The 23,847-nt window shown below is 42.5% G+C and overlaps 1 protein-coding gene across 1 annotated transcript in view; it reads left to right on the top strand.

Moving 5' to 3' along the window:
- UTP20 (UTP20 small subunit processome component) overlaps positions 1-23,847 on the top strand; it is a 94,330-nt gene that overhangs the window by 38,730 nt on the left and 31,753 nt on the right. Inside the window, exons 28-42 of the mRNA XM_075011254.1 lie at positions 2,551-2,694; positions 7,002-7,081; positions 8,777-9,009; positions 9,931-10,075; positions 12,518-12,605; positions 13,906-14,049; positions 15,305-15,355; positions 15,443-15,595; positions 16,270-16,425; positions 17,246-17,386; positions 19,442-19,579; positions 20,931-21,070; positions 21,358-21,437; positions 21,873-22,183; positions 23,553-23,692. Of these exons, the coding sequence (XP_074867355.1) occupies positions 2,551-2,694; positions 7,002-7,081; positions 8,777-9,009; positions 9,931-10,075; positions 12,518-12,605; positions 13,906-14,049; positions 15,305-15,355; positions 15,443-15,595; positions 16,270-16,425; positions 17,246-17,386; positions 19,442-19,579; positions 20,931-21,070; positions 21,358-21,437; positions 21,873-22,183; positions 23,553-23,692 (2,144 nt within the window). The remainder of the gene's footprint in view (positions 1-2,550; positions 2,695-7,001; positions 7,082-8,776; positions 9,010-9,930; positions 10,076-12,517; positions 12,606-13,905; positions 14,050-15,304; positions 15,356-15,442; positions 15,596-16,269; positions 16,426-17,245; positions 17,387-19,441; positions 19,580-20,930; positions 21,071-21,357; positions 21,438-21,872; positions 22,184-23,552; positions 23,693-23,847) is intronic.

The raw sequence follows: 23,847 nt of genomic DNA, 5'->3' as shown, positions 1-23,847 counted from the left end.
ATGAGCAGAGTGACTAAAGCCATGTGATGAGATCAGAGACTATCCAGAGATTGGTGCAAGTCTATTTTGGTCCCATTACATAAGCAGGAGAGCCTCCGCAGATGTGGAAAGTATTGTGGCATAAAGTTACTGCTGTGTAGAATGAAGGTTCTGGAGCACACCTTGGATGCTGCAGTTCAGAGAATGCTGGGACTGCTCCTCAGACAAGAACAGGTCAGCTTTAGGAAAGGCTGAGGAACCTCAGGTGCCATGTTTGTAATTTGTCAGGCCAGCGAGAAGAAGCACAACAGGCTTGCTTCTGGGGTTAGAAAAGGCATTGTGTAAAGTGCACAGGTGATTGCTCACACCTAGGGGTGAGGAAATATATGGCACGTCAGAAGATTTAATGTCACCTTAACCAGCCATTTGAATGTGTTTTGGGATGATGAGCCCCTCTGATGCAAAAGTCCAACTGCACATAGGCTGCTTCTGCTTATCATGTGGATGCAAGAGCTCCGTGGAAGGGTGAGCAGCTGCTCTATGCATGTCATAGGATCAGAAGAAATCTAGAGCAAAGTGCGATTCCGTGGTAGGGCCAGGTAAGTTGGCGTAGGAAGAAATTGGCTGACTAAGACTGAGGTAATGTGGGTCAGTAAAAGTGCCTCAGAGAAGTTGAATCTAGAGATTAATGACGTGTGACTGTGCAGTTCAGGTATCTGGAACAGCTGAGTTACAGAGGACAGTGAGCGTGAATATGAAATATAGTCCAGACCGGGGAGTTCTGGAAGACAGTGGAATAATATCTCAGTGATGCTGAAAGCCCAGCTCTGTGTAACAGCTGTGTACCCTGCAGTGGTGTATCATGCAGAAGCCAGGGCAGGAAAGAGACAGCAACTTCAGTGCCTGAAGATGGTGAAATACAGTGTTCTTGAGCGCAAACAAAAAAGTCCCACAAAGGCTGGATTATGACAGGAAAGCATTAGGGTGGACATCACAGTCCGGTCTGACCAGCAAAAATCATGAAGCACAACTTCTGTGGTTCGGAGGTGTGGAGAGTGAATGGAGAGGATTCGGGGAGATGACAGGAGATGGCTGTAGGAGATAGACCCAGAGGAAGCGACAGTGTATTGTATCAAAGAAGATGCCAAGCAAATGGACCTTAGTGCTGCCTCAGACAGACAGGTGGCGGATGTTTGCACAGAGACCCAACTCTAGATAATGGGATAAGGGGAAGAAGTAGTCGTTTCTGAGTTACGTAGGAGCTTTTGAAAGCATTACGCATAGACCTGGTCTGCACTTTCAGGCAGGTGGGTGCGTGCAGCTACACGCTGCTGCCAGCGGCAGGCTGCATCCACACTCACTGCAACGTGTAGCCATGTGTGACCATGAAAGGCTCTGGTGGAGAAAGCAGAGGGATGCTGGACAAGTAAAAATAGCCCTGTCGAGGGTGGGGCACAGTGTAGGCATGAAGAGAGCAGTGTCGGGGTGTGTACCTGCTGGGTTCTGGTATGTTCGTACTTCACTCACCTAAGCCTGACCTCACCATCTGCCCTGATTAGCATACTCTGTCTCAGTGTATAATAGCTCCCCTAAGGACTGCTACATAGGATGTGACCTCATTAATGTGAAGTGCAGGGGCAGTGTGCCACATTCTGGCCCTCTTCCTTCTTTGTGGAAAGGCGCATGCTCACTCTGGCTCTGCTGCGTTCTTCTTTCCTCTGGTTACGTTTAGTCACTGGTTTTGTTGTGCTCTTTTTTTTTTTGGGGGGGGGTGTCAATTTTTAAAACATATTTTCATACAGAAACAGGCAAAAGTATAAAAGTGAATGCGAGTGCCAACAGAATTATGCAAGTGTGAGATTTTACAGTTTGTCAAAGCTGCAAGACCAGATAACCCTACGTAGATATAGCATGCTGTGGTGGAGTAACAATAATGGAACAGGAGAGATAGAGGGGATGTGGGTGGGAGGGAATAGGAGGAGACATTTTCTGGCACTCCTGGAGCCATCTCAACATTTTTAAATTCAAACGTATCTAGGAATGGGGTTCACATTTCTCTGGCTTCATATAATTGCTTTCTGCAGCAATACATTATTCTGCATTTGACTTCTGACTCAAACAGGCCCAAATGCCACTGCCTTGTGTTGGTGGTACTCTTGCAGATGTGTAAAATGGCACTGTTTGAATATTGGGAGTGGTTAGTAGATCTTTTAAGGGCAGCGCTAAAAGAGCTGTACTATTCACTCACAGTGCTTTTGGCCCCAGACTTTCAACAGGTTGTGCACAAGTGGGCTTTTGTGCCCATGCAGAATCTCGGTAAGCATTGTGACTTGGTACAGGATTGGGACCTTAATCCTAAAGGCAAAGTCATCTTTACAAAATACAGGTAACTTGTTCTCAGTAACACAGGAGGAAGCAGTACAGTACTCCAGGAAAGAGTCACTCATATTCACAGCTGATTAAATACGGTATTTCATTGCAGGGCGACTGGCTTCTGATGTATATCAGGTGTATTGCAGATAGAAAAGTGCTGAGTATTTTTGTTTTTTTGTTTTTTGTTTTTTTTTCCAGATCCAACTCAGGTTTATTAACCCACTGAAAAATTTGAGGCGTCTTGGGATTAAACTTGTGGTGGAGTTTTTTTCTGATTTTGAGACCTACAGCTTTACTGTGGATGAGACTGATGCCATTTTTGAGGCAGTCATATGGCCCCAGGTAATTATGATAACCCAGCATAAAATGTAACATTTCACTGAGTTTGAAAGGATTAGCCAAGTCCAGAAAGACACTGGCATGCTTCTCTGATGGCTTGTAGTGAGGTGTCTTAAATTCTCAGTTGCTGAGGAACAGTCTACAGTCATTGCTATACTGAGTTTACAAAAGCTACTCTTAGGCTATGTCTACATTAGCCCAAAACTTGAAATGGCCATGCAAATGGCCTATCAGCAGATAGGAATAAGGAGATTTCGAAGTTTCCGGCATCCTTTCGAAAAGGACCCCCATCTGGATGAGCCGTGCGGCAGTGAGCCACAAAAATTTCAAAGTGTGTCGGCCACCCGCATACTAATGAGGCACTGAATATGTATTTCAGAGCTTCATTAGTAATCTTCGAAATGGCCATTTGCATGGCCATTTCAAAGTTTTGGGCTGGTGTAGACATGGCCTTAGAGTAACTTTTTATGAGTGATGAATCCAAATATTTGGACGCTGGTATTTAAATCATATTGTTAAAATTACTAACCTTACTTTGGGATACTGCAGATAGTGTACTGTATGTATTGTGTGACTCTTAAAACCACTTGTTCTTCTTTTAGATAATTTAAGCATATCCGTGTGTACAGAGACTTTCTCTAGAAATTTCTTGGTGTGATTTGCCTGTATTGTGTGTGCAAAGATTTGGTTTTGGGTTTTAATAGAAGGGCCATGCATCTGAGTTAACTCTCAGGCTGCTTCTGCATTCAAGCCATAATCAAAAATACTTACAGATTAATATGAATAAACTTTAATCTGCAGCTCTTTCATTTAACAACTGAGTAGACACTTGCTCCAGCTTCTTGGGGACCAAAATTGTACTGTTGGTATGTTACACGTACTCTGTCTAATCTAACATGCTTCAGTATTTACACTTGAAAAACATCTAAACAGTATCAGATAATACCTTGATAGGCTAGCTGTTTCTGTTTTGATCAGTCTTAAACTATAAGATGCCCCATTTATCCATTTTTGTTCAATTTACTTTAGTCCTCCCATGAGTCTTGCATCTACCCAGTGTGGCACCTTACCTATGGTCAAATGACAGATGAACAAGCTAAATGCAGAGCACATAATTTTGCACATCAGTTGATTAAAGAGAATTTTGATCTACTGTTCCTCTTAGCCATTCATCTGTCTCTTTCTATGTGCTCAGCTGTCCCCAGCATTGGGAAACTAAGACTTCAATTCAGCAGAGTCCCATAGAAGTCAAAGCGCATGCCTAAGTTCGTATGGAGAGCACATAAATTCATGTGTTTGGAGAGCACTGCGTAGATAAGAACGGCCATATTGGGTCAGACCAAAAATCCCTCTATCCTAGTAGCCTGTATTCTGATAATGACATGTACCTGGTGCCCCAGAGGGAACGAAGAGAACAAATAGTTATCAAATGATCCATCCCTGTTGCCCAGGGCTAGCATCTGGCAAGCAAAGGCACCCCTGCTTGTCTTATTAGGCCTATCCTCCATGAATTTATCTTGTTCTTTTTTGTACCCTGTTAGAGTCTTGGACTTCACAACATCTTCTGGCAAAGAGTTCCACAGGTTGACTGTGCCTTTTAATTTCATTTGTAACAGATCCCCAACCCCCCGTTAGGAGAATTTGTAAATAATTCATCCTTAGTTGCTTTTTCTATGACAGACCTCTATCATATCCCCTCTTAGACGTTTAAATAGACCTCTATCATATCCCCTCTTAGACGTTTAAATAGACCTCTATCATATCCCCTCTTAGACGTTTCTTTTCCAAGCTGAAAAGTTCTAGTCTTACTAAGATCTCATATGGCAGCTGTTCCATACCCCTGATAATTTTTGTTGCCCTTTGCTATACCTTTCCCAATTCCATTATACAGCAGACCCTCGAGATGCGCACACTCAAGCTGCACATATCTCGGGTTAGTGTGACTCTGAGTGGCAGGGAAACTGACCAGCGCTCTTGGCAGGGGCAGCAGCTGCTCCTGTCTGTGAAGGCAGCCCAGAGTCAGGCTCTCAGCCCCCGCCACTGACAGGAGTGGGGAAACTGACGAGGACAGCTGCGTTGGTCAGTTTCCGGGCTCTGCAAAGGGAGGGGAGCCAGGAGCCAGTCTGATGCCTGGTCCCCAGCTCCCCTCTGCTGGCTGGAGTCAGGAAACTGATCAGGGCTGCTCTCCCCATCAGTTTTCTGGCTCCCCCAAGTTGCGTGCAAAATTTGACTTACTCAGGGTTGCCAGAATGTAACCCCCATGTAAGCTGAGGGTGTGCTGTATTTTTCTTTAGATGGGGCTACCATGTCTGTTCACAGTGCTCAAGATGTGGGTGTACCATGGATTTATATAGAGACAATGTGATATCTTCTGTCTTACTCTCTATCCCTTTCTTAATGATTGCCAACATTCTGCTTCCTTTTGGTGGCTTTTTTGACTGCTGCTGTGTATAGATGTCTTCAGAAAACTATTCACAATGACTCCAAGATCTTTCCCAAGTGGTAACAGCTAATTTAGACCTCACCATTTTTGACTGAACTCACAACCCTGGGTTTGCAAGGCCAATGCTCAGACCACTGAGCTATGTATTGTTAGATTTATGTTTTCCAATGTACATTACTTTTCAATTATCAGCATAGATTTCACCTGCCGTTTTGTTGTTCTGTCACCCAGTTTTGTGAGATTCCTTTGTAACTATTTTCAATCTGCTTTGGACTCAACCATCTTGAGTGGGTTTTCATCAGCTGCAAATTTTGCAACCTCACTATTTACTCCTTTTTCCTGATCAAAGAATATGTTGGCTATGATTGGTCCTATTTGACCGTATTCTATTTCTGTAACTGGGAAGGTAACTTGCTTAAAGAAATAATGCTCATTTTCTGTGTGGTTTAGTGTATCTCAGGCTGTGTCTATGCTGCAATAAAAAACCCAGATCTGGGCAGTGCTAGCTGACTTGGGCTCATGGGTTTTAGGTTAGGAGGCTGTTTAACTGAAAAGCAGACATTTATGTTTGGGCTGAAGCCTGCCCTCTGGGAGGTGGGAGAGCCTTGGACTGAGCCTGAATGTCTGCACCACAATTAAAAGCCCCTTAGCCTGAATCCTGCAGGCCCATGTCAGCTGACGTGTGTCTAACTGCAACGTAGACCTACCTCCAGAGAATAGCATTATATGTTAGGTGGGACACCACCAAATTCACGGTTCATTTTGGTAAATTTCATAGTCAGAGGATTCTAAAAATTGAAAATGTCATTATTTCCACTATTTAAACATGAAATGTCAGGATGTTGTAATCGTAGGGACCTGACACAAAAACGAGTTTTGTGTGGGTGGCCTGGTGAATCGAGGAGGGGGGGTAAGGTTATTCTAGTGGGGATTGCAGTATTGCTACTCTTTTTGAACTATTGTGGTCAGCGACACTGTCTTCAAATCCGTGCAGCTGGAGAATAGCAGCTGCTGGCCAGGAGCCCAGTTCTGAAGGCAGAGCTGCTACCACCAGCAGCACAGAAGAGAGGATGGCGTGGTATGCTATTGCCGCTCTACCGAGCTGTTGCCTGAGGCTGTCATTTTCCAGCCACCCAGTTCTGAAGTCAGCAGTGCAGAAACAAGGGTTGCTTAGTATGGTATTTTCACCCTTTTGCAGTGCTTGCACGGTGCTGCCTTCAAAGCTGAGCGCCTGGCCAACAGTCCCTGCTCTCTTGTCAACTAGCTCTGGAGGCAGCGCAGAAGTAAGGGTGGCCAAACCACAACCTCCCTAAAATAACCTTCATACCTCTCCTGCAATTGTCTGTTGTGTCAGGACAAGAATTTCAGAAATGCTGGTCTACTCCCCTCGCCTGTATGTAATAGGCTAAAAGCGCACAAAAGGCCAAATTTGAAGCTTGTGAGTTTGGTATAGCCCTAGAATACTGGCTCCAGAAACAATTCAGCAGCTCCCTCTAGGGGAATTTCAGCCATTGTTTTTAACCTCAGAGATATTCTTGCTGCAGACAGGAATGTAAGTGTGAGACAGTGTCTTCAGCTGTCACTTGTGCAAAGCACAGGAAGAGAGAAAATGACTCCCAAGTGGAGGACAAAAATAGCAGGTGGAATAATTTTATTTTCATTTTTTTAAGGTGGAACAAAAGATTCTCCATTAAAAGCTGTTAGCGGTATCAAAGGGATTAGAGAGTGAATGTTGGGGTTTTTTAAAAAATAATTTATTGTTCACAGGGAACTTTTTTAAACTTTTTTTCCCCAAGTTTGAAGCTTTAAATAGCTATATTTGGACACTCCATTTTTGTTTGTAATTCATCTTCTCTTTGTCTTCTAGATCAGCAGGCTTGCTTTTGAGAGCCAGTATTCTCCTACTATGTTACTCAAACTCATTCATATCTGGAGCAACAATCCCAGGTAAAATTTTACTTTGTTAGAGCTAGATGAATGGATAGCATCTGCCGTAAACAAACACACACAGGAAGAAAGAAAGAAAGTCACACCTTATTCCTTGTTGCGAGCTGAAAGAGTTTGTTGGTTATTGGGTAAAAAATGGCTGCTAAGAGCAGTATTTTTATCAGCATATAAATGTTACGGATTCCAAGGCCAAAAAGGAACATTGTGCTCATTGCCTCTGACCACCTGTATAACCCAGGCCCAAGAACTGTCCCACAATAATTGCTAGCGCTTGGTTTTTAGAAAAACAACCAGTCTTGATTGAAGAACAGTCTGTGATGAAGAACCCATCACCATCCTCTGTAAATTGTTCCATAGGGCAGTTAACTCTCCCCATTAAAGGTGATCATGCCCTTCATGAAATGCTGTTTAACTCTTTTCCCTTGTACCTCACAAGGCCATGACAAAGGAAGGTATTGTTATCCACTTGGTACAGATGGGAAAACATAGGCTCCGAGTGAGGAACTGATTTACACCAGGTCTCACAACAGATCAGTGAAAGCACCAGAACTAACATCCTGGTTTACAGGCTCACCAGTCTAGGGCTGCGTCCACTGGCCCAAGCAGCTGCACTTGCCTTTTTGTTTAAATAAGGAGTGTAGTGCTATATTTTGTTATTACTTACCGCTGTTTTGGGAGGGTACTGAGCCTGACGAGGAGGAAGTGTATAAATATGCAAGTTCTAGGTGCTCTATTTTAAGGGGTACACTTGACTTTCAGTTAGATTTCTTGAAAATGTAAGTAGAAAACTAGATCTCAGCCCTGCAGGCATGTTGGCATGTGCTTAATTTGAAATGAGTGCTTCTGTTACCAGTTGACTTATCAAAAGTAATGTTTGCATGCTTAAAGTTAAAGATTTGTCAAAGTGATTGCAAGGCTGAGGTTTTAACGTGAGTATTTCTCCCAAGGAGTAAATAGGGTATAAAATAACTATAGTTACGTTGTGTCAAGATCCATCTGTGCCTACTGATGATCCCTACTAACAATCCAAATGCAACTCCTGGGCTTTTCCAGTTTTGGGGGATTATCCTCTGTAATATCAGGCCATTTTTCCCACACAAGGCTAGCCAGGCAGGTTTGTAGCCAACATCTGGCTCAGATCATAATGGGAGAGGGATGAATTAGTGTAAAGTGATCATCAGTCCAGCTTCAAATAAAAATCTTGTCCTTCCACTTTGAATCATTGGTTTTGTTAATGTTCTGTAGTGCCCACTGGATCTCTGTTTACTATTCATTTGCAGAACAACATCTCCATTGGACACAGCTCATAAAGAATAACTATGGAACAAATATGAAGGAGTTGATCACTAAACATCTGGGGTGGAACCGTGGCTCTACTGAAGCCAATAGGGCCTGTATTTCACCCCTGAATTTTAAGTCTTCCGTGTACTCTCCTTTGGTCCCAGCACTATAATATTTCAGTGCTTACCTCAAGACTTACCCTTGTCAGAAATGAAGAATGTATTTTCTGTTTGTACAAAATTGATCTTGGGTCATTAAAATACTTTTGTTTTAATGGTCTTCTCCAGCAGATGGAAGAACATATCCTTACTCTCAATCTTTTTGTCTGTCACTTTATGGAGAAAATGCTTTGTAAAAATTTTAATTAAAAAGACACAACTGTTTTTTTTCTCTTGTTTTGTTCCTGTTACTCAGATATTTCCCATTGCTGGCGAAGCAGAGACCCGGCCACCCACAATACGATATGCTGTTAAATGTTTTTGCTCTGCTGTCTTCCAAGAGTCTCTGTGAGGCAACAGCTGGTGTTGTAATGGATGTGGCTGACAACCTCCTCAACAGTCCAGATTTTGAATCCACAGATCTGGTTTCCAGCTTGACGGTGGCTGGCTGTGTTTTTATAGAGGCAGACGCTGATGGAATGACAGAAGGTATGGATGAGTAGCAATTAGTGTGACAAGGAACTTGTCTGTAAACATGGGTGGATGGTTTCGATCATGAGGGGATATTCTCTGCCTTTGGCAAGAATGTGTGGTTTTTTTTAAAGGAGAAGGCTTCTCTTCCCTTAGCATCTTCATTCATCTCTCTGCTGACAAATTCCAGTCTTGTGTGGTAGTCGCCAGTAAGCCATCCAGGGGAAGGGGAGAATGTTCACAGCAATGGGCTATTGTATTGTTAGCACATGCCTCTGGTTCAGGTTGTACCCTGAGGGCAGTCTTGGTGAGTGGTTTGCACACAAGTCCACTTAATGCTTTTCTTGAAAAATAAGTTCACTCAACCATGTATTAATCAAAATGTACTTTAATTTGGCCTCCTTGTAATAAAGACCTGCAGTTTATCTCCTTTACCTGTAACCTGCAAGTAAGATGCAGAAGGTGACCGTGCATGTCCTTTACCATTAGTTAGCTCCTTTTCAGCTGTTGGTCTCCAAGCCATTATCCCCTTTGTATAGAGGGGGAGATGGAGGGTCAGAGTGGGGGGTTGATTTGCAACAGGCACGCAACAGGTCAGTGACACAACCATCACAAGAAACCCGGCCTGTAGACTCCCCAGTCTAGAGCTCTACCCATCGAACCAAGCATCACACATTGATTAGTGAACTAGGAGGAAAAGAACTCCTGAAGTTGTTTTTTTGGCACAGCTTCAGTCCCATAGAGTAGGGTTGATTTTCAGAGGCACTGTGCACTCACAGCTCCTACTGACCTCATTTGGGGTGGAGGGTATTCTGCGCTTCCGACCACCCAGCCTTCCAGTTCACTGTTGTCTCCATGTTTGTGCAGAATCAGAGCCCTCCTTTTTTTTTTTTTTTTGCTGTGAAATCACTGGTAACCCGCCTTGTATCCCTTTTACAGAGTCCCTCAGTTTGGGTGCACGATTAATTCTGCCTCATGTTCCTGCAATCCTTCAGTATCTCAGCAAAACCATGTTAAATGTGGAAAAGGTGAAAAAGAAAAAATTTAGAGCACAGGTCAGCAAAGAGCTCAACATTCTTTCCAAGTAAGTGATTCTTTCCCATGCGAAGCTTTAAAACCGTGGTTCCTTAGAACAGGCTGCAAATACAGAATCAGTTACCTGGTCACAGCTCCTGTTACATTTAAAACCATTTAAAAAGTGTTAACTTACATGTCACTCGGCTTCCAGTGGTCAGCTCCCATCACTGCTGGCTGAATTGTAAAAGCCTCCTTTAGTGAAATTGGCTCTGTAATGCAGTGTAAGTAACTGGAGGCTGACTCACCCTGCTGCATGTTGGCAAGTGTCCCCACATGGGCCTAGTTGACGAGATAATTGGTTATCTAGTTAAAGTGAGTCTGCTGCTTTGCTGAGGACAGCAAAAAAGAGAGACAGAAAAAAGTGGGGGGTGGGGGAGGGGGAAGGTCAGGAAGGCCAGGCCAGTGAAGCCCAGGAGCTCGGAAGCTGTCGACACTGCCTTTAAAAAACCAGACTGTCTTGAGCCAGCAGATTCAGGCTTGCAGGGCTGTTTAGTTGCTGTGTAGACAATGGAGCTTGGGTTGGGGCCCAGGCTATAGGAGTCTAAGAGGTGGGAGGGTCCAGAGCTGAGACTGCAGCCTGAACCCAGATGTCTACACGTAAACAGTCTCTTAGCTGAGCTCAAGTCAGCAGGCATAGGCCAGCCATGGTTGTCACTGCTGTGTAGACGTACCCCAAGTGGCGACATCTCTCCCCACTCTTGCTGTTCGCCAGGGGAAATGCAAAGGCCTTATATTGTAGGGAAACAAGTACTCACATAGCACACTGTAGGTAAAGCAGTTGGCATTCAACTTGCAGCTGGTTTGCATGAAGATGGTGTGCGGTCAGAATTCAAGGTCAGGGAACCTGCTCCTATGACAGGTACCATAGATACAGTAAACTCTTTCATATCTGGCCTTCTATTGTCCAGAACTCTCAAATAACCATATTTCATTTGTATTTTAACCATAAGTACAGCGCAGTGAAAGTAAACACAAATAAATACAGTAAGTACAGTACAAGTTTACCATGTACAATACTGCTATTGGTACATAGAGTATTTTGGTTTGTTTCTTAATATCTGATCTTGTTTTTCTTTAGTGTTATGTTGCTAGGTATACATCTCTATTATCCAGAATATTTGAATATCCAGCAACCTCCCAGTCCTGGGGCTGCTGGAAGAAAAGAATTTACTGTATTAATACAACAAGCAGTCCTGTGGCACCTTATAGACTAACAGATATTTTGGAGCATGAGCTTTCGTGGGCAAAGACCCGCTTTGTCAGATGCACGAGTGGTGTGGGAAGGAGGATATGGATGTACATGTATCTGCTGAAGCGGGTCTTTGCCCACGAAAGCTTATGCTCCAAAATATCTGTTAGTCTATAAGGTGCCACAGGACTTCTTGTCATTCTCAAAGATACAGACTAACACGGCTGCCTCTCTGATATGTGTATTAATACAGTGAGCAACTGAGACTGCTCCCTTTGGGGGCTGTACAAATACTGAAGTGGTCAAAAGTTGGTACAGTCTGGCTTGCATGGATACACTAAACTTATACATTGGATTCTTTGTAACTCACTTTCTGAAGTAAGAGACAAATCCTAAATTCACAAAGCAGACAGTTATACAGTGCACTGCGTTTCCAGAAAAAGGAGAACTCCAAGGTGCATAGATGCACCGAGTGGGCCCACCTGCTGGATCAAGACCTTTATTTACCAGACTCAGAAGATTCAAGATCATGTTCCCAGCATGCCAGTGTCAGCCTTGGCTTTGAATTTCTTGCCTTTTACCAACTTGTGCCTCAGTTGTTAGGTTTAAATGTATTTATGAATGACTCTAGATTCATCTCAGTGAGTCTTGGACGTTTTAATACAGGGAGATAGCTTAAATATGTTAAAATTCACAGAAAAAAATATGTGAAAAATTGCTCAACGTATCCATATTGTTTAGTTGTTTTTTTAAATATAAAATACAAAGGGCTATTTTACGGGAGACATAGTCTGCCTTCTTATTCCCACTACTGGCAACTCCCACCTGACTGAAGATGGAACTTGGCCCTCTGTCACGTGCTAGGCATTAGTTTTGAAATTGCCCTTTGTGCAATTTAAAGTGGCTGGGTCTGATTTTATATGAATATTCTTTTAAAAAAAAAATCTTCGGGTGATTCCTCAAATGCTAAATTGCCTCTTAGTATTACTGTAAAGGTTTGAGGCCTTGAGCTTATGTCCATAGTCCTTTTGAAGTCAGTGGCTCTCTGTGAGTTCAAGGGTCTATTCACATGGGCCCAACAGCAGCACAAGGGGCTTGAGTCTGTAAACCTTAAAAATACAGGTTCAGAATGGATGTGCTGACATAACTTTCTGTTCCAGCACCAAGTTTCATCACTTTTATTGCAGCCCATGAACCCTCTGTTCTCTTTGTATCAGCAAGTGTATGGATACAAGATTAACCTTTTTTTAATAAATATAGGATCAGCAAGTTTATACAGGACAAAGGTCAGAGTTCTGTCCTCATCAGCCTCCTCCTACCTTTCCTTCACCAGAACAACATTATGCAGGTAGGTATTCTTTCTTTCTCAGAAACCGTGCATTTTCTTTAGTAAGTTTGATTATTTTTGATGCCATTAAAAATCTCATAATCACTTGTGAGTTACTGCTTTCATTCTTAAGCTCTTGTAATCATGACAGCTCTAGGGAATTTCTAAAATGCAACTCTTGGTGCCATGTACAAGACTATGATAACACCTGTTTAATTCTCCCCTCTTCTGTTCCCCACACACGATCTTCTGTCATGTTAAGCTGCCTTCCCCAATAGAATCAGTCTTGGTGGTTGTCTTGCAAGAAGAGTCATAGCTGGGGTGGTTGTGGCCCCCTTGTTTGCGAAGGAGGGCATTGCAGAAATACGTATGTGGCTTCTAATGCTTTGACCATTCACGCCATGGAGATGCTGTTGATTCATTAAGTAGCAGGAGCTCATGAAACATTCACACTGCTTATTGTGATAGTATTGAAGCTTCTGTGATCCATCAGTTATTTCCCCGGTTGATCTGACACTCCATGAGGTAGCCACTGATGGTGGCATTCTGTGGGTCTGTGGCTGCAGACGAAATCCGACCCTGGATGCCAGAGCCATGCTTCAAAAATCTGGGCTTTCTTTTAAAAAGAAAATCCCTAGCCCTGCCCAGCCAGTGGATTGCAGTGTCAAAGAACGTCTGAGGCTTTGACAAATCATTAAAGGAAACAAGAAGCAAAGGATTTTGACAGGCTCCTTCAGTTCTGGAATTCCTGTTTCTTTGTTTGCCAAGCTTCTTTTTCCAGAGCAAGATTAATCCCCAGGGGAGTCCACAGATCATCAGCTTGAAGGCTCGAGTATTCAGTCAGGAGTTGAATGCCTTTCTAAAGGGTGTGCTGGAGCTTATTTAGAACTTATGGGATTGATATGGAAATCACTTGGTGAAATGGCCTGTGCTGTACAGGAGGTCAGGCTAGAGTCACTCCGGCCCGAAAATCAACTATGTGCTACTGTTTGACTAGCAGATTAACAATGAAATCAGTGCTTAGCTACTACTAGTACCTCAGACAGAGGATCCAAAAGAAATCACTGTAGGTATGATTTAGTCTTACCTGTTCAGACTGTGTGATTAATAGCTGATTAAAACAGAGTTATTTTTCCAAGAGCTTATGGGAAATCATTCACTAATTCTCATTTCACATCTGTAATGTGCATAAATCAAATCAAAATCTTAACGTTACACTGTGGCAGGAGACACTTCTCAAAGAAACTGAATGATGTTGTGATTCTTATGAGCTAACGGTGTTGTTATGATTCGTGAACAAACAACTGTCTGTTTCTTTCAGGATACGGAGCTGGACATCCTGACAACAGTGCAGAACTTGCTAAGGCACTGCTTAAACCCAACAAGCTTCCTCAAGCCTCTGGCAAAACTGTTCTCGGTTATCCAGAACAAATTATCTCGACAGACACTCTGTGTGGTTTTTCAGGTACTACGTTTAAGTACCTTTCTGTGGTTTCCTTATCCTACTCTTTCTGACAGATAAGGGACAGTAATAATTAGTTTCATCTGCAGTTATGCCATGTGGACTCCTAGATCTTTAAATCTCCTTCAAGATATTTGGTATAATAAAAATCTTTGCAACTGATAGCTGTCAGCGAAGTAGAAAGACAGATATCAACATACTCCTTTTTTGGCCTGTCACTGCATTCTGATTGGGTGAATTTGTTCAGATCGATTGTATTTTAAACCAAAATACCTTTTAGCCATAATCCTCTTCATCAGTGGTTCCCAACCTTTTCACTAGTTCTTGCCCTCAGTCACCTCCCCCAAACTGTTTGCACGCCCCCATCAAAGCAAGTTCTAGCTGCTCTGTATGCTTCATTAAATGAAAAAGGAAATGCACATAATTAACATTTAAAACGATGCATGCTCATTTCCGATGTGACACTATTGGAAGATATTTAATTTAAAAATAATAATTGATTCTAACTTTGCAATTTTATTTAAAACTTATTTGCTATTATCATTTTTATTTGTTTTTCCACAACTCCCCCCGCCCTTGCAATACCCTTCACAGACCCCAGCTTGTTTACTCCTCCTTTTTGTGATAGAAATCAGCCCAGCTGTTTTGTGCTTCCCTTGAATTGTACCTCTTAGGCCTGATCTGCACTAGGGGAACAAATCGATTAAGATGTGTCATTCCAGTTACGAGAATTGTGTAACCGGAGTCAACAGATCTTAAATAGATTTTTGGCACCATCACGCACAGTGGGAGGTTGACGGGAGAAATTCTCTGGTCGACTTCCCTGACTCCTCGTGCCTGTGAGGAGTACTGGGGTCAATAGCAGAACCCTGATTGTTTGATTTAGCGTGGCCCCACTCAGCATGCTAACTTGAACCCTGGAAGACTGATCGTCCACGTGTCCATCTTCTGGTGAGTGTAGATATACCCTTAAGTTTGTTTTCATCAGGAGATGTATGAAAGATACAGCAAGATCCAGAAATTAAAAATGTTCATCTGTAGTATCCCAGGAGAGGTGCTCATGTTATAATGATACAATATCAGTTACTCTCTTTCACTCTCCCCTCTCCTGCAATTTTCTCTAAAGTGGCCAAAATTTAAGCCTGATTCAAATTAGAGCTTTTTCCTGCTGCAAAGTCCTAATATTTGTTTGCTGCGTGTGACTTAACTTGCTTTAGTTTTAAGTTTTCTTTTTTTTTTCTTTTTTTTTTTCCTTCAGACTTTATCTGATCTGGAAAGTGAATTGAAATACATTACTGAGGTAGTTAAGGTATGTACGTTTTTTTGTTTACTTATGTATTCAGTCTTGTGTTGGATAATTTTTAAACATTCTTTTTAATTTAATGATGTTTGTTAGCTGAATGCCTTTGATCAACGGCACCTTGATGATATTGATTTTGACGTTCGCCTCTCAGCATTCCAAGCAATCACTTCTCAGATCAAAGAAATGCAAACAGTGGATGTCAGCTTTCTTATTCCAGTTATGCATAACTGCTTCTACACCATCCAGGTTAGTGGAAAGTGTCTCCTTTTGGGGAATTGCAGGGGGTTTGTGTAATTAATGTTACTTTCCAGTTCTTTTGGTGCCAAGAAATAGTGTCTGCAAAAATTGTTTACTTTTCACAACAGCCAAGATATGACTTTCCTAGCAATGTCTGCACCGTGTTTTCTGTGAGTGTTGTGACATGCAAGCACAGTGCAAGAAGAGGAATAGGATGGGCCTAACACTGGCTCAGGGTGCGTCTACAGCACAGAGCAACCTCTGTAATGAATCTGGGCTGCATAGCTACAGAAGCTCACTGGGAATCTTGAAAAGCTGGTTTTTCCTCAAAGGACCCAATTCTAACACCCAGAGAAGTGCAGTTGAGAGTCTTTTCATTGAGCTCCATGGGCCAGTGGATTTGTCCAACTGTGTTTCTTGGGAAGGGCATAGATAGTTTTGTATAATTTGTATAATGGATCCCTGGTGGACTTTGTTTATAATACTTCAAATGGTTTTGCCCAGTCCAGATTTGTGGAGAGTGAATGTTCCCTCTGTTACAGCTCTCTGAAACGAGTGTGTTTGGTCTGGATGTGTGGGGGCAGTGGTAATCTCAGTTTTGGAGCTGTGAAATATGGAGATTTTTGTCATTCCTTTTGGTGCTGTTCCCAGACTTATGTGAAATGATCTTTTTACCATCTCAGTTAGGGGAGATGTCTCTAAGTGACACTGCCAGCCTGTGTCTGACCAGTATTGTCCACCGGCTAGCAGAAATCAGCCACACAGAAGACGAATACAAAGAAATAATCCACCACACTCTGCTGGTGTCTTTGAGAAAGGGGCTGAAGAGCAAAACAGAGGTAGGAACTTGAGGGCTCACTGCTTATCACCTGGTTATCCTGATGGTTAGGGCCTTACCGAATTCACAACCCATTTTGATCACTTTCATGGCCAGGAAGTTTAACTGATCAGTTTCATGTTTTCAGCTGTTTACGCCTGAAATGTTTGTTGTAACTGTGGCACCAGATCAGACTCACCACCTCTAGCTGCTGGAATCCCCAGGATTGCTGTCCAGCCCAGGACTTCCAGTGGTAGGGAGGGGCATTCCAAGGTGGGTCTGATCTCCTTCCACAAGCAGCCGTGCAGGGGACAGACAAGTCCTGTCCCTCCCCAGCTCCATGGGGATATGCAGCTAGGATCTCCCCCAACTGGGGTGCTCCACCTGCAAGGGAGGAGATCAGATTTCACAAGGAAGGGCTTTTTTCAGAGTCTGTGGCATGCTTTTCACAGCTGTGAAATTGGTGGGACCCTACTAACAATATTAGGATCCATGAGTCCTTTAATCCTCTTTAGCAATGTAATGGCGAACTTATATGGTTTAATGCACAGAAAAATTATTCTTGGTTTAAATCTTTAAAAAACAAGACCAATCCCTCCCTTCTGCATTTCCCTGCACAGCTCAACTTTCCACTAGGAAAACTCTTAGGGCAGGGATTTTCTTAGTTTTTTTTTGTACATTGTTCAGTTTTGTGCAATGTAAATGAAAACAACCGGTACTTAAAACAAAAATAAAAGGGAAGGTTGTGCCAAACATGTTTTACACTAGGTGGTTAGCAGTTCTGCCTCAGGAATTGATGCATCCCCTGTAAACACTAACCGTCACTCACTCACTGTTTGTAGAGCATTCAACAAGACTATACTTCGTTACTTTCCTGCTTGATTCGAACTTTTCCAAAGCACCCAGAGTTCCAAGATTTGGTCCAACTAACTGACTGGCATGACCCAGAGATGGATTTCTTTGAGAACATGAAACATATTCAGGTAAAGCTCAGTGTCCTTTTTTTCTATCGTAAAACATTAACATTTCATCAGAAGTAAAATTGAGCTTGTAAGACTCTTTGAACTAAATGGGATTGAGGTGTCTTTGTTATTTAGGCATTTCACTGTTATCTGCGCTTTCTTTTTACAGTCTAAGTGAAGTTTGTATTTATAGGAAATTGTTCCTACTTCAGTTACAGTATCTGGTGTTAGCTGTACCAGGGGTCAGCCATCAAAATAGCAAGAAGAGCCATTTTTTCAAATTCAGTTTAAAAAAAAAAACAAACCAATAACTGAAGCGCTACAATGCATCTGAGTACAAGATGGTCCTTATGAACCTTGAAGACCAGCACACACAATGATATGTAATGTGATACATGTTTACTGTAGGACGTACACAAATTTTTTACATATTTTCTCCAAGTTGCATTTTTTGTTGGTGGTGAGTTTCTCATTGCAAATGAGACACAAGGGCTGTGTCTGCACTACAAAAATAACTTCAAAGTTGCTTACAACTTCGAAGTAGAATGTCTACACACACCCTACTTCGAAGTTAAACTTCAGCGTAGGGCACTACTCCATTCCCGGGAATGGAGTAAGGACTTCAGAGTTGGGCTCCCTACTTGGGAGTAGGAGTTAACTTCGAATTCAGGGAAAATGGGAAGTAAGGGAAAACGTGCTGGCTGCTTGGATGTAGTGCCTAACTTCGAAGTTAACTTCAAAGTTAGTTCCTAGTGTAGACAGACCCAAAGGGAGCCAGCCAAACTCGGTATAAATGCAAAGGATTGGGTCCATTCTGTTTGAAATTCTGTTTTCAGCTTCTGTTGTCCTCCTTTTTTGAAGCCATTTCAGTCCTACTTTAATTATGCTAATTTTATTTCATGTTTAATTTCAGTTTTCTTTCTTAAAATGCGTTGCCCTTCACAGCAAGAATGCTGCAAGTTTTCTTTTCCTTGTCAGAATCAAGATTTTATTAGCAACACGATCAAAACACAGATACAGGATCATATCCCACAACACACACATTATAGGGGGATTTAACCAAAGTTTTGAGATCATGTATCATTTAGTATTTAGATGTGAGTTGTTTATTTTGAAGCTTTTAGACATTCACCATTTATTAAAAACAGTCAGAAGGGTGGGTGTTTTTTATTTTCTTCCTTCTCTACTTTGCAATTATAGTGTTGGGAGCCACACAGAAGTCCTTATAGAGCCAGATTTAGCTCCAGAGCTGCAGGTTGCAGACCCCTGAGCTATACATTATACATACATGTATATTTTCCCCATTATGCATCTTAAAAGTGTGATATCTTCTATATCCGTTAGTAAAATGTCCTAGATTATTAACCATGCAGTTCTAATGTTCTTATTTCTTGGTAGCCCCATGCTCCTCACTGTATCGTGGTCTAGCTTTATTACTTCTTAACAATACGAATCAAAACAGAGGTGTGTTGTAGAAACACTGTACACTAATGTTTGTATTGAATACATTGATGAATAGCTTTTAAATCTATTTTAGCAAACATCTAGGGCCTGATTTCAAAGGGCATTGGATCAGACTGTGAATTTCCTAATCTTTGTTATGTCTTTTCGTTGTTTTTAAATATACCTATCCAGATGATTCAATGACCTCTTTTTGCGTAGAGTAAATACAGCCTTCCGTCATTTTTTCTTTTTTTTCCAGAAAGAGGTTCAAAGAGAGCATTTGTTAGCTCTGTAGCTACATGCTGCCTGTGTTTTTAAAATTTCTTCTCATTTAATTTCTTATCCATTGTTTTTCCCTGGTTAGCCTCCTGTCTCATGCACTGAAGATGCAATATTCCACTGTTTGTGATTTATTAGTGAATAAAACACCATGAATTGCAACGTTTATAGAGGAACAAAGCTGGAGAAATTTCAGAGATAGAGGGGGGAAAATATGACTGGTCACTAGAAATAGGGACACATATTTATTTCATCGTGTTTAAGCTTTGGGCACACTTACAATTGCTGTATTAAAAATTATTAAACACCAAAGTTCTGTTGCTGAATGGTTGCTAATTTGCCAATCTCTTCCAGATCCACAGAAGAGCTCGAGCCCTAAAGAAATTGGCTAAACAGCTGACTGAAGACAGAATTATACTGTCCTCCAAATCTCTCCAGAACTACATCATGCCTTATGCAACTACTACCGTTTTTGATGAGAAAATGCTAAAGGTAGATTTTAAATATATCGCTGATTCAATACGAATGTATCCATCATTGTCAGGTCATTCTTTCTACCATGTATGTCACCTTATAAGTGTGACAGCTGTGAAATATTTTGCTTTTGAGATGGCAATACTGTGCCTCTTGCTATTGGAGAAGGAGGGATTAAGAAGCAGCTTGGATCCAGTCCTGTAAGAGGCTAAGCACTTCCTGCATCTTACAGAATTCGGTGCTTTTATAGCTTTCCTTACTTTCTGCTCTGCTAATTTTCCGTCATACACACAATTAATTGACAGAGTGGCTTGGGCTGAAAATTTTCCCTTTGTCTCCAGAATTCACAGAAGCTCCATTGCACAGAGCTTGTCACATTAGTTTCTCAAGGAGATAGTGTGCAACTAGTATACAACTGGTAAGGAGTTTGTACAGACCAGTGGGTATGACAACAACAAGAAACTCAAATCTTCCAAAGTCGGTAGTCACTTGGTAATTGACGTAGACAGCTTGAAGGATGATGACATCTAATCTGTCATTCTTTAAAACATTATCAAAACAAAAAGCAGTCAAGTAGCACTTTCAAGACTAGCAAAATAGTTTATTAGGTGAGCTTTCGTGGGACAGACCCACTTCTTCAGACCATAGCCAGACCAGAAACAGACTCAATATCTGTGCCTCATAAATATTGAGTCTGTTCTGGTCTGGCTATGGTCTGAAGAAGTGGGTCTGTCCCACGAAAGCTCACCTAATAAACTATTTTGCTAGTCTTTAAAGTGCTACTTGACTGCTTTTTGTTTTGATGGTGTATAGACTAGCACGGCTTCCTCTCTGTTACTATTTAAAAGATTAGTTCTGTTTCATATATTTTTGTATACAACATATCTTTAGGGACAGGGTTACTTAAACTCAAAACAGTATGCCTAGCTGGTATTTAGAAAGCCAGAGGTGAGTTGCTGTTTTTTTTTCTTGTTGCTGTTATTGTTTTTGAGAGCTGTTCTGTCCTGCCTGAGAAATTCAGTGCTCTAGAGATAAGCAGGAAAGGATCCAACACGGAATCACACCAAACAAATAGGATCTGTTCACGTTGCGTAATGTGAGAAATCCTCTTATGCCTGATGCTGAAAATGCTCACGTGTTTATCTTTTCACAAGTGGTTCCATTGACTTTGATGGAATTATTCACCTGAGCACTGTTAAACATATGGATAAGTATTTGCAGGATTGGTGCCTTAGAAGTCAATTTCTTAATCCATTCTGTGACTTTCTTGTTCATTTTCAGAGACTTGGGATGATGTGAAAGAGTTAACAAGAAATCCCCAGTATACAAATTATATTAATAGTGGGATTGTTTACTTGTGTTTTGGCAGCATGAAAATATGATCACAGCTTCCGTTGAAGTTATAGGCGCTGTTTGCAGGCATCTTTCTTGGTCAGCATATATGTACCACTTAAAACATTTCATACATGTTTTGCAAACTGGGCAGATCAACCAAAAACTGGCTGTCAGGTAGAGTAATGCTTGTTTTTGATGCTCACTGTCATTTTAGTATTAATGCTACCAATAAAATACTCAGCATGTTAGTGGATGGTTTTAGGATTTTAATATTGTCACTGTTTTGGTGTCATTATTCCTCTAAGTTGGAGTTTTGTAATTCTGTAATTGAAAAAAAAATAAAAAACAAAATAAATCCCCCAAAATAGCCACTTGGAGTTTTTTCTGGCACCTGAGCAGACTATGTATCTTTTTCTGGATATGAAAAGAACTGACCTTTTATTCCATCTGTTGTCTGACAGCTTGTTAGTGACTGTGCTAGAAGCTTTTCATTTTGACCATGACACCCTTGAAAAGCAACTTAAGACTGTTCAGAATGAAGGTGAGTTTTCAGATTCCTAATGATGAAACCACATGTGTGAGTTGCTCACAGTCTAGTCCAATTTTCCATTGCATTATACCTCAAGTCAGCGCTTTCAGGCATTTAAGGTGTCCTGATTAGAAGACCTGTTTTGACTAATCTACACTCTTTGTCTGTCTTCATAATTCGTACTGATCCTGGGCCAAAATAGCCTGTTCGTAATTTAGATTGGTCTGAGGGTTGCTCTAGGTTACGCTGGCTGGAGCAGTGGTCTTGCAGGGATTGCTTTGCTGGATAAGGATTGGACAGAGTGCTACGTGCTCCACCCTGCCTCTGCTGCAGCTGCAATGAGGGAACTTGTTTCTGTGACATATTCGCATGGCTCTTCTGGAAGATATGTGTGGTACTCTCACAATGTTGCCTTCATTTGAGCTCTGATTTGATTTCTCCTGACAGATGCAGAGGCCATGGATGTTGAGGAAGTAGCAGAAAATGAAGCCATGGAGTTGGAGCAGAGTGAGGGGGAGGAGGAAGCTGAGGGGGAGAAGAGCAAAAACCTGCTTGAAGACCGTGAAAAGCAGAGGGAGCCTTCACTGACTCAGCATGACCAGGCCGGCACCGGAGAATCTGAAGAGACCCAGAAAACCACAAAATGGCTGTCTTCCCTTCCCCGAACAAAGGAGGAGCTGGAGTGTCTGATTGAACACATTCGTGAAACAGTAACTGGCAGCATCTTGCCCAAGTTACATAGGTGCCTCGCTGCAAAGGTGAGCGTTCAGCATGGACAAGATTGTTTGTTTGTAAATGTACATGGCTGCAAGTGACCCTGGTGCAGGTGCCAAGAGCGAGGCAGAGGAGCCTCCACTCATTACTTCATCCTGACCCATAGAGAGACCACTGCTAAGTGTGAGAGGGAGTTTGCATGTCATTGGCGTTGCTGACAAGCCCTTCCACGTTACCTCACTTGTGACCCATTCGCCTGCCTCATATACTTACATTTAAAGCCATGAATATCATACAGGCCCCGATGGCACTTGGCTACTTATAAACATCACTTTAATTTGAGCATTAGAAATGCAGGAAAAAGATGGTCCCGTGCTCAGGGTGCTAGCTGGAGGTGTGGGTTCACTTCCCTGCTCTGCCAGACTTCTAGTGTGGCCTTGGGAAAGTCACTTTGTTTCTCCATGCCTCAGCTGGGAAAATGGCAGTTCCCTTCCTCACTGGAGTGTTTGAAGGATACGTATGTTACATACTGGTGAGGTGCTTGGCAAAGGGGACTCCCTAGGAACCTAGAAAAATGGGTTTAGCTAAACACTAGGTTTTATTGAAAAAATAGTTCTAATGTTTAAGCCTGAAGTATCCAGTTCTCTAGTGTGAACTTGTACAGCATTCGCTCTCCATGTGCGTATTCTTTCTGTTTCCCTGCTGTCCCACTCTGCTTCATTTGGGAACGCAGGGGGCAGGGAGGGAGCCCAGGATTCTTCCCAGTGGTAGCACAGGGAAAGGAGCACAAGTTCATCCAAATGCCCTGAATCAGTTCCACTCTAAGCAGTGTGTCACTGCAACAGGTTCCCCTGGTCAGTGGCTTCCAAAGGATATAGTTGAAGGCTGCTGTGTCCAATATGCTCCCCATGTGGCGAACGGGGAAGCGTATTGTGGTGAATGCAGGTTGGTGGGCTGGTGCGGTGGCTTGAGCAGTGGTGCGGCAGTTCCTCAGGCACCGCGCAGCTGGCTTGGGGTCTGTGTGGTAGTGCGGTGGCTCCTCGGGGGGGCTCGGGCACCATGCTGCCCAGTAACTGGGGGTAGGGTTGCCTGGCTGAGGGGGTGGGAGAAGGGTAGGGTGCCTGGCTGCAAATGGGGGAGGGGTGGTGATGGGGTGTCTTGCTTTTGTACACCGCTGGTCTGTGAAGTGCGCTGGGGTCTTTCAGGATCTGGAAGGCGCTAGACACATGTACCAAATTAGTTAACGGCAGTTACTGGACTGTCCCGTTCACTTTAAAATGTGGGCAGTTGGCTGAGGGCGCCAGCACTGTGTCTGATGGGGTTAAGAACAGGAAGTCCAAAACTGTTCAAGAAGTTGTTCATTCACGTCACCAGTGTGGTGTGACCAGGGATTTGCGTCTGCCCCCGTTGCAGGTGAAGAGGGATGAGGAACACAAGCTTGTGAAATCCAAGGCTGTGAATGACGAAGAGGTGGTTCGGGTTCCATTAGCATTTGCCATGGTCAAGCTGATGCAGTCTCTCCCACAAGAGGTCATGGAAGCAAACCTCCCAAGGTATGAGGGCAGCAACTCCTCGTATGTCGTTTCTTACACTAAAAGTTTCAGGGCCAGATTTCTAAGAGCCTGCTTTTTTGCATCTGGCTAAAAGCCAGGCTGGAGGATAAGGCCTTTAAAACACCTTGCAGTTATTTTGCAGACATACCATCACA

This window comes from Carettochelys insculpta, chromosome 1 (genome assembly GCF_033958435.1).
Source record: "Carettochelys insculpta isolate YL-2023 chromosome 1, ASM3395843v1, whole genome shotgun sequence".
Taxonomy (NCBI): Eukaryota; Metazoa; Chordata; order Testudines; family Carettochelyidae; genus Carettochelys; species Carettochelys insculpta.
Note: the sequence above shows the minus strand (reverse complement) of the source record. Positions and strands in the feature narration are given on the sequence as shown.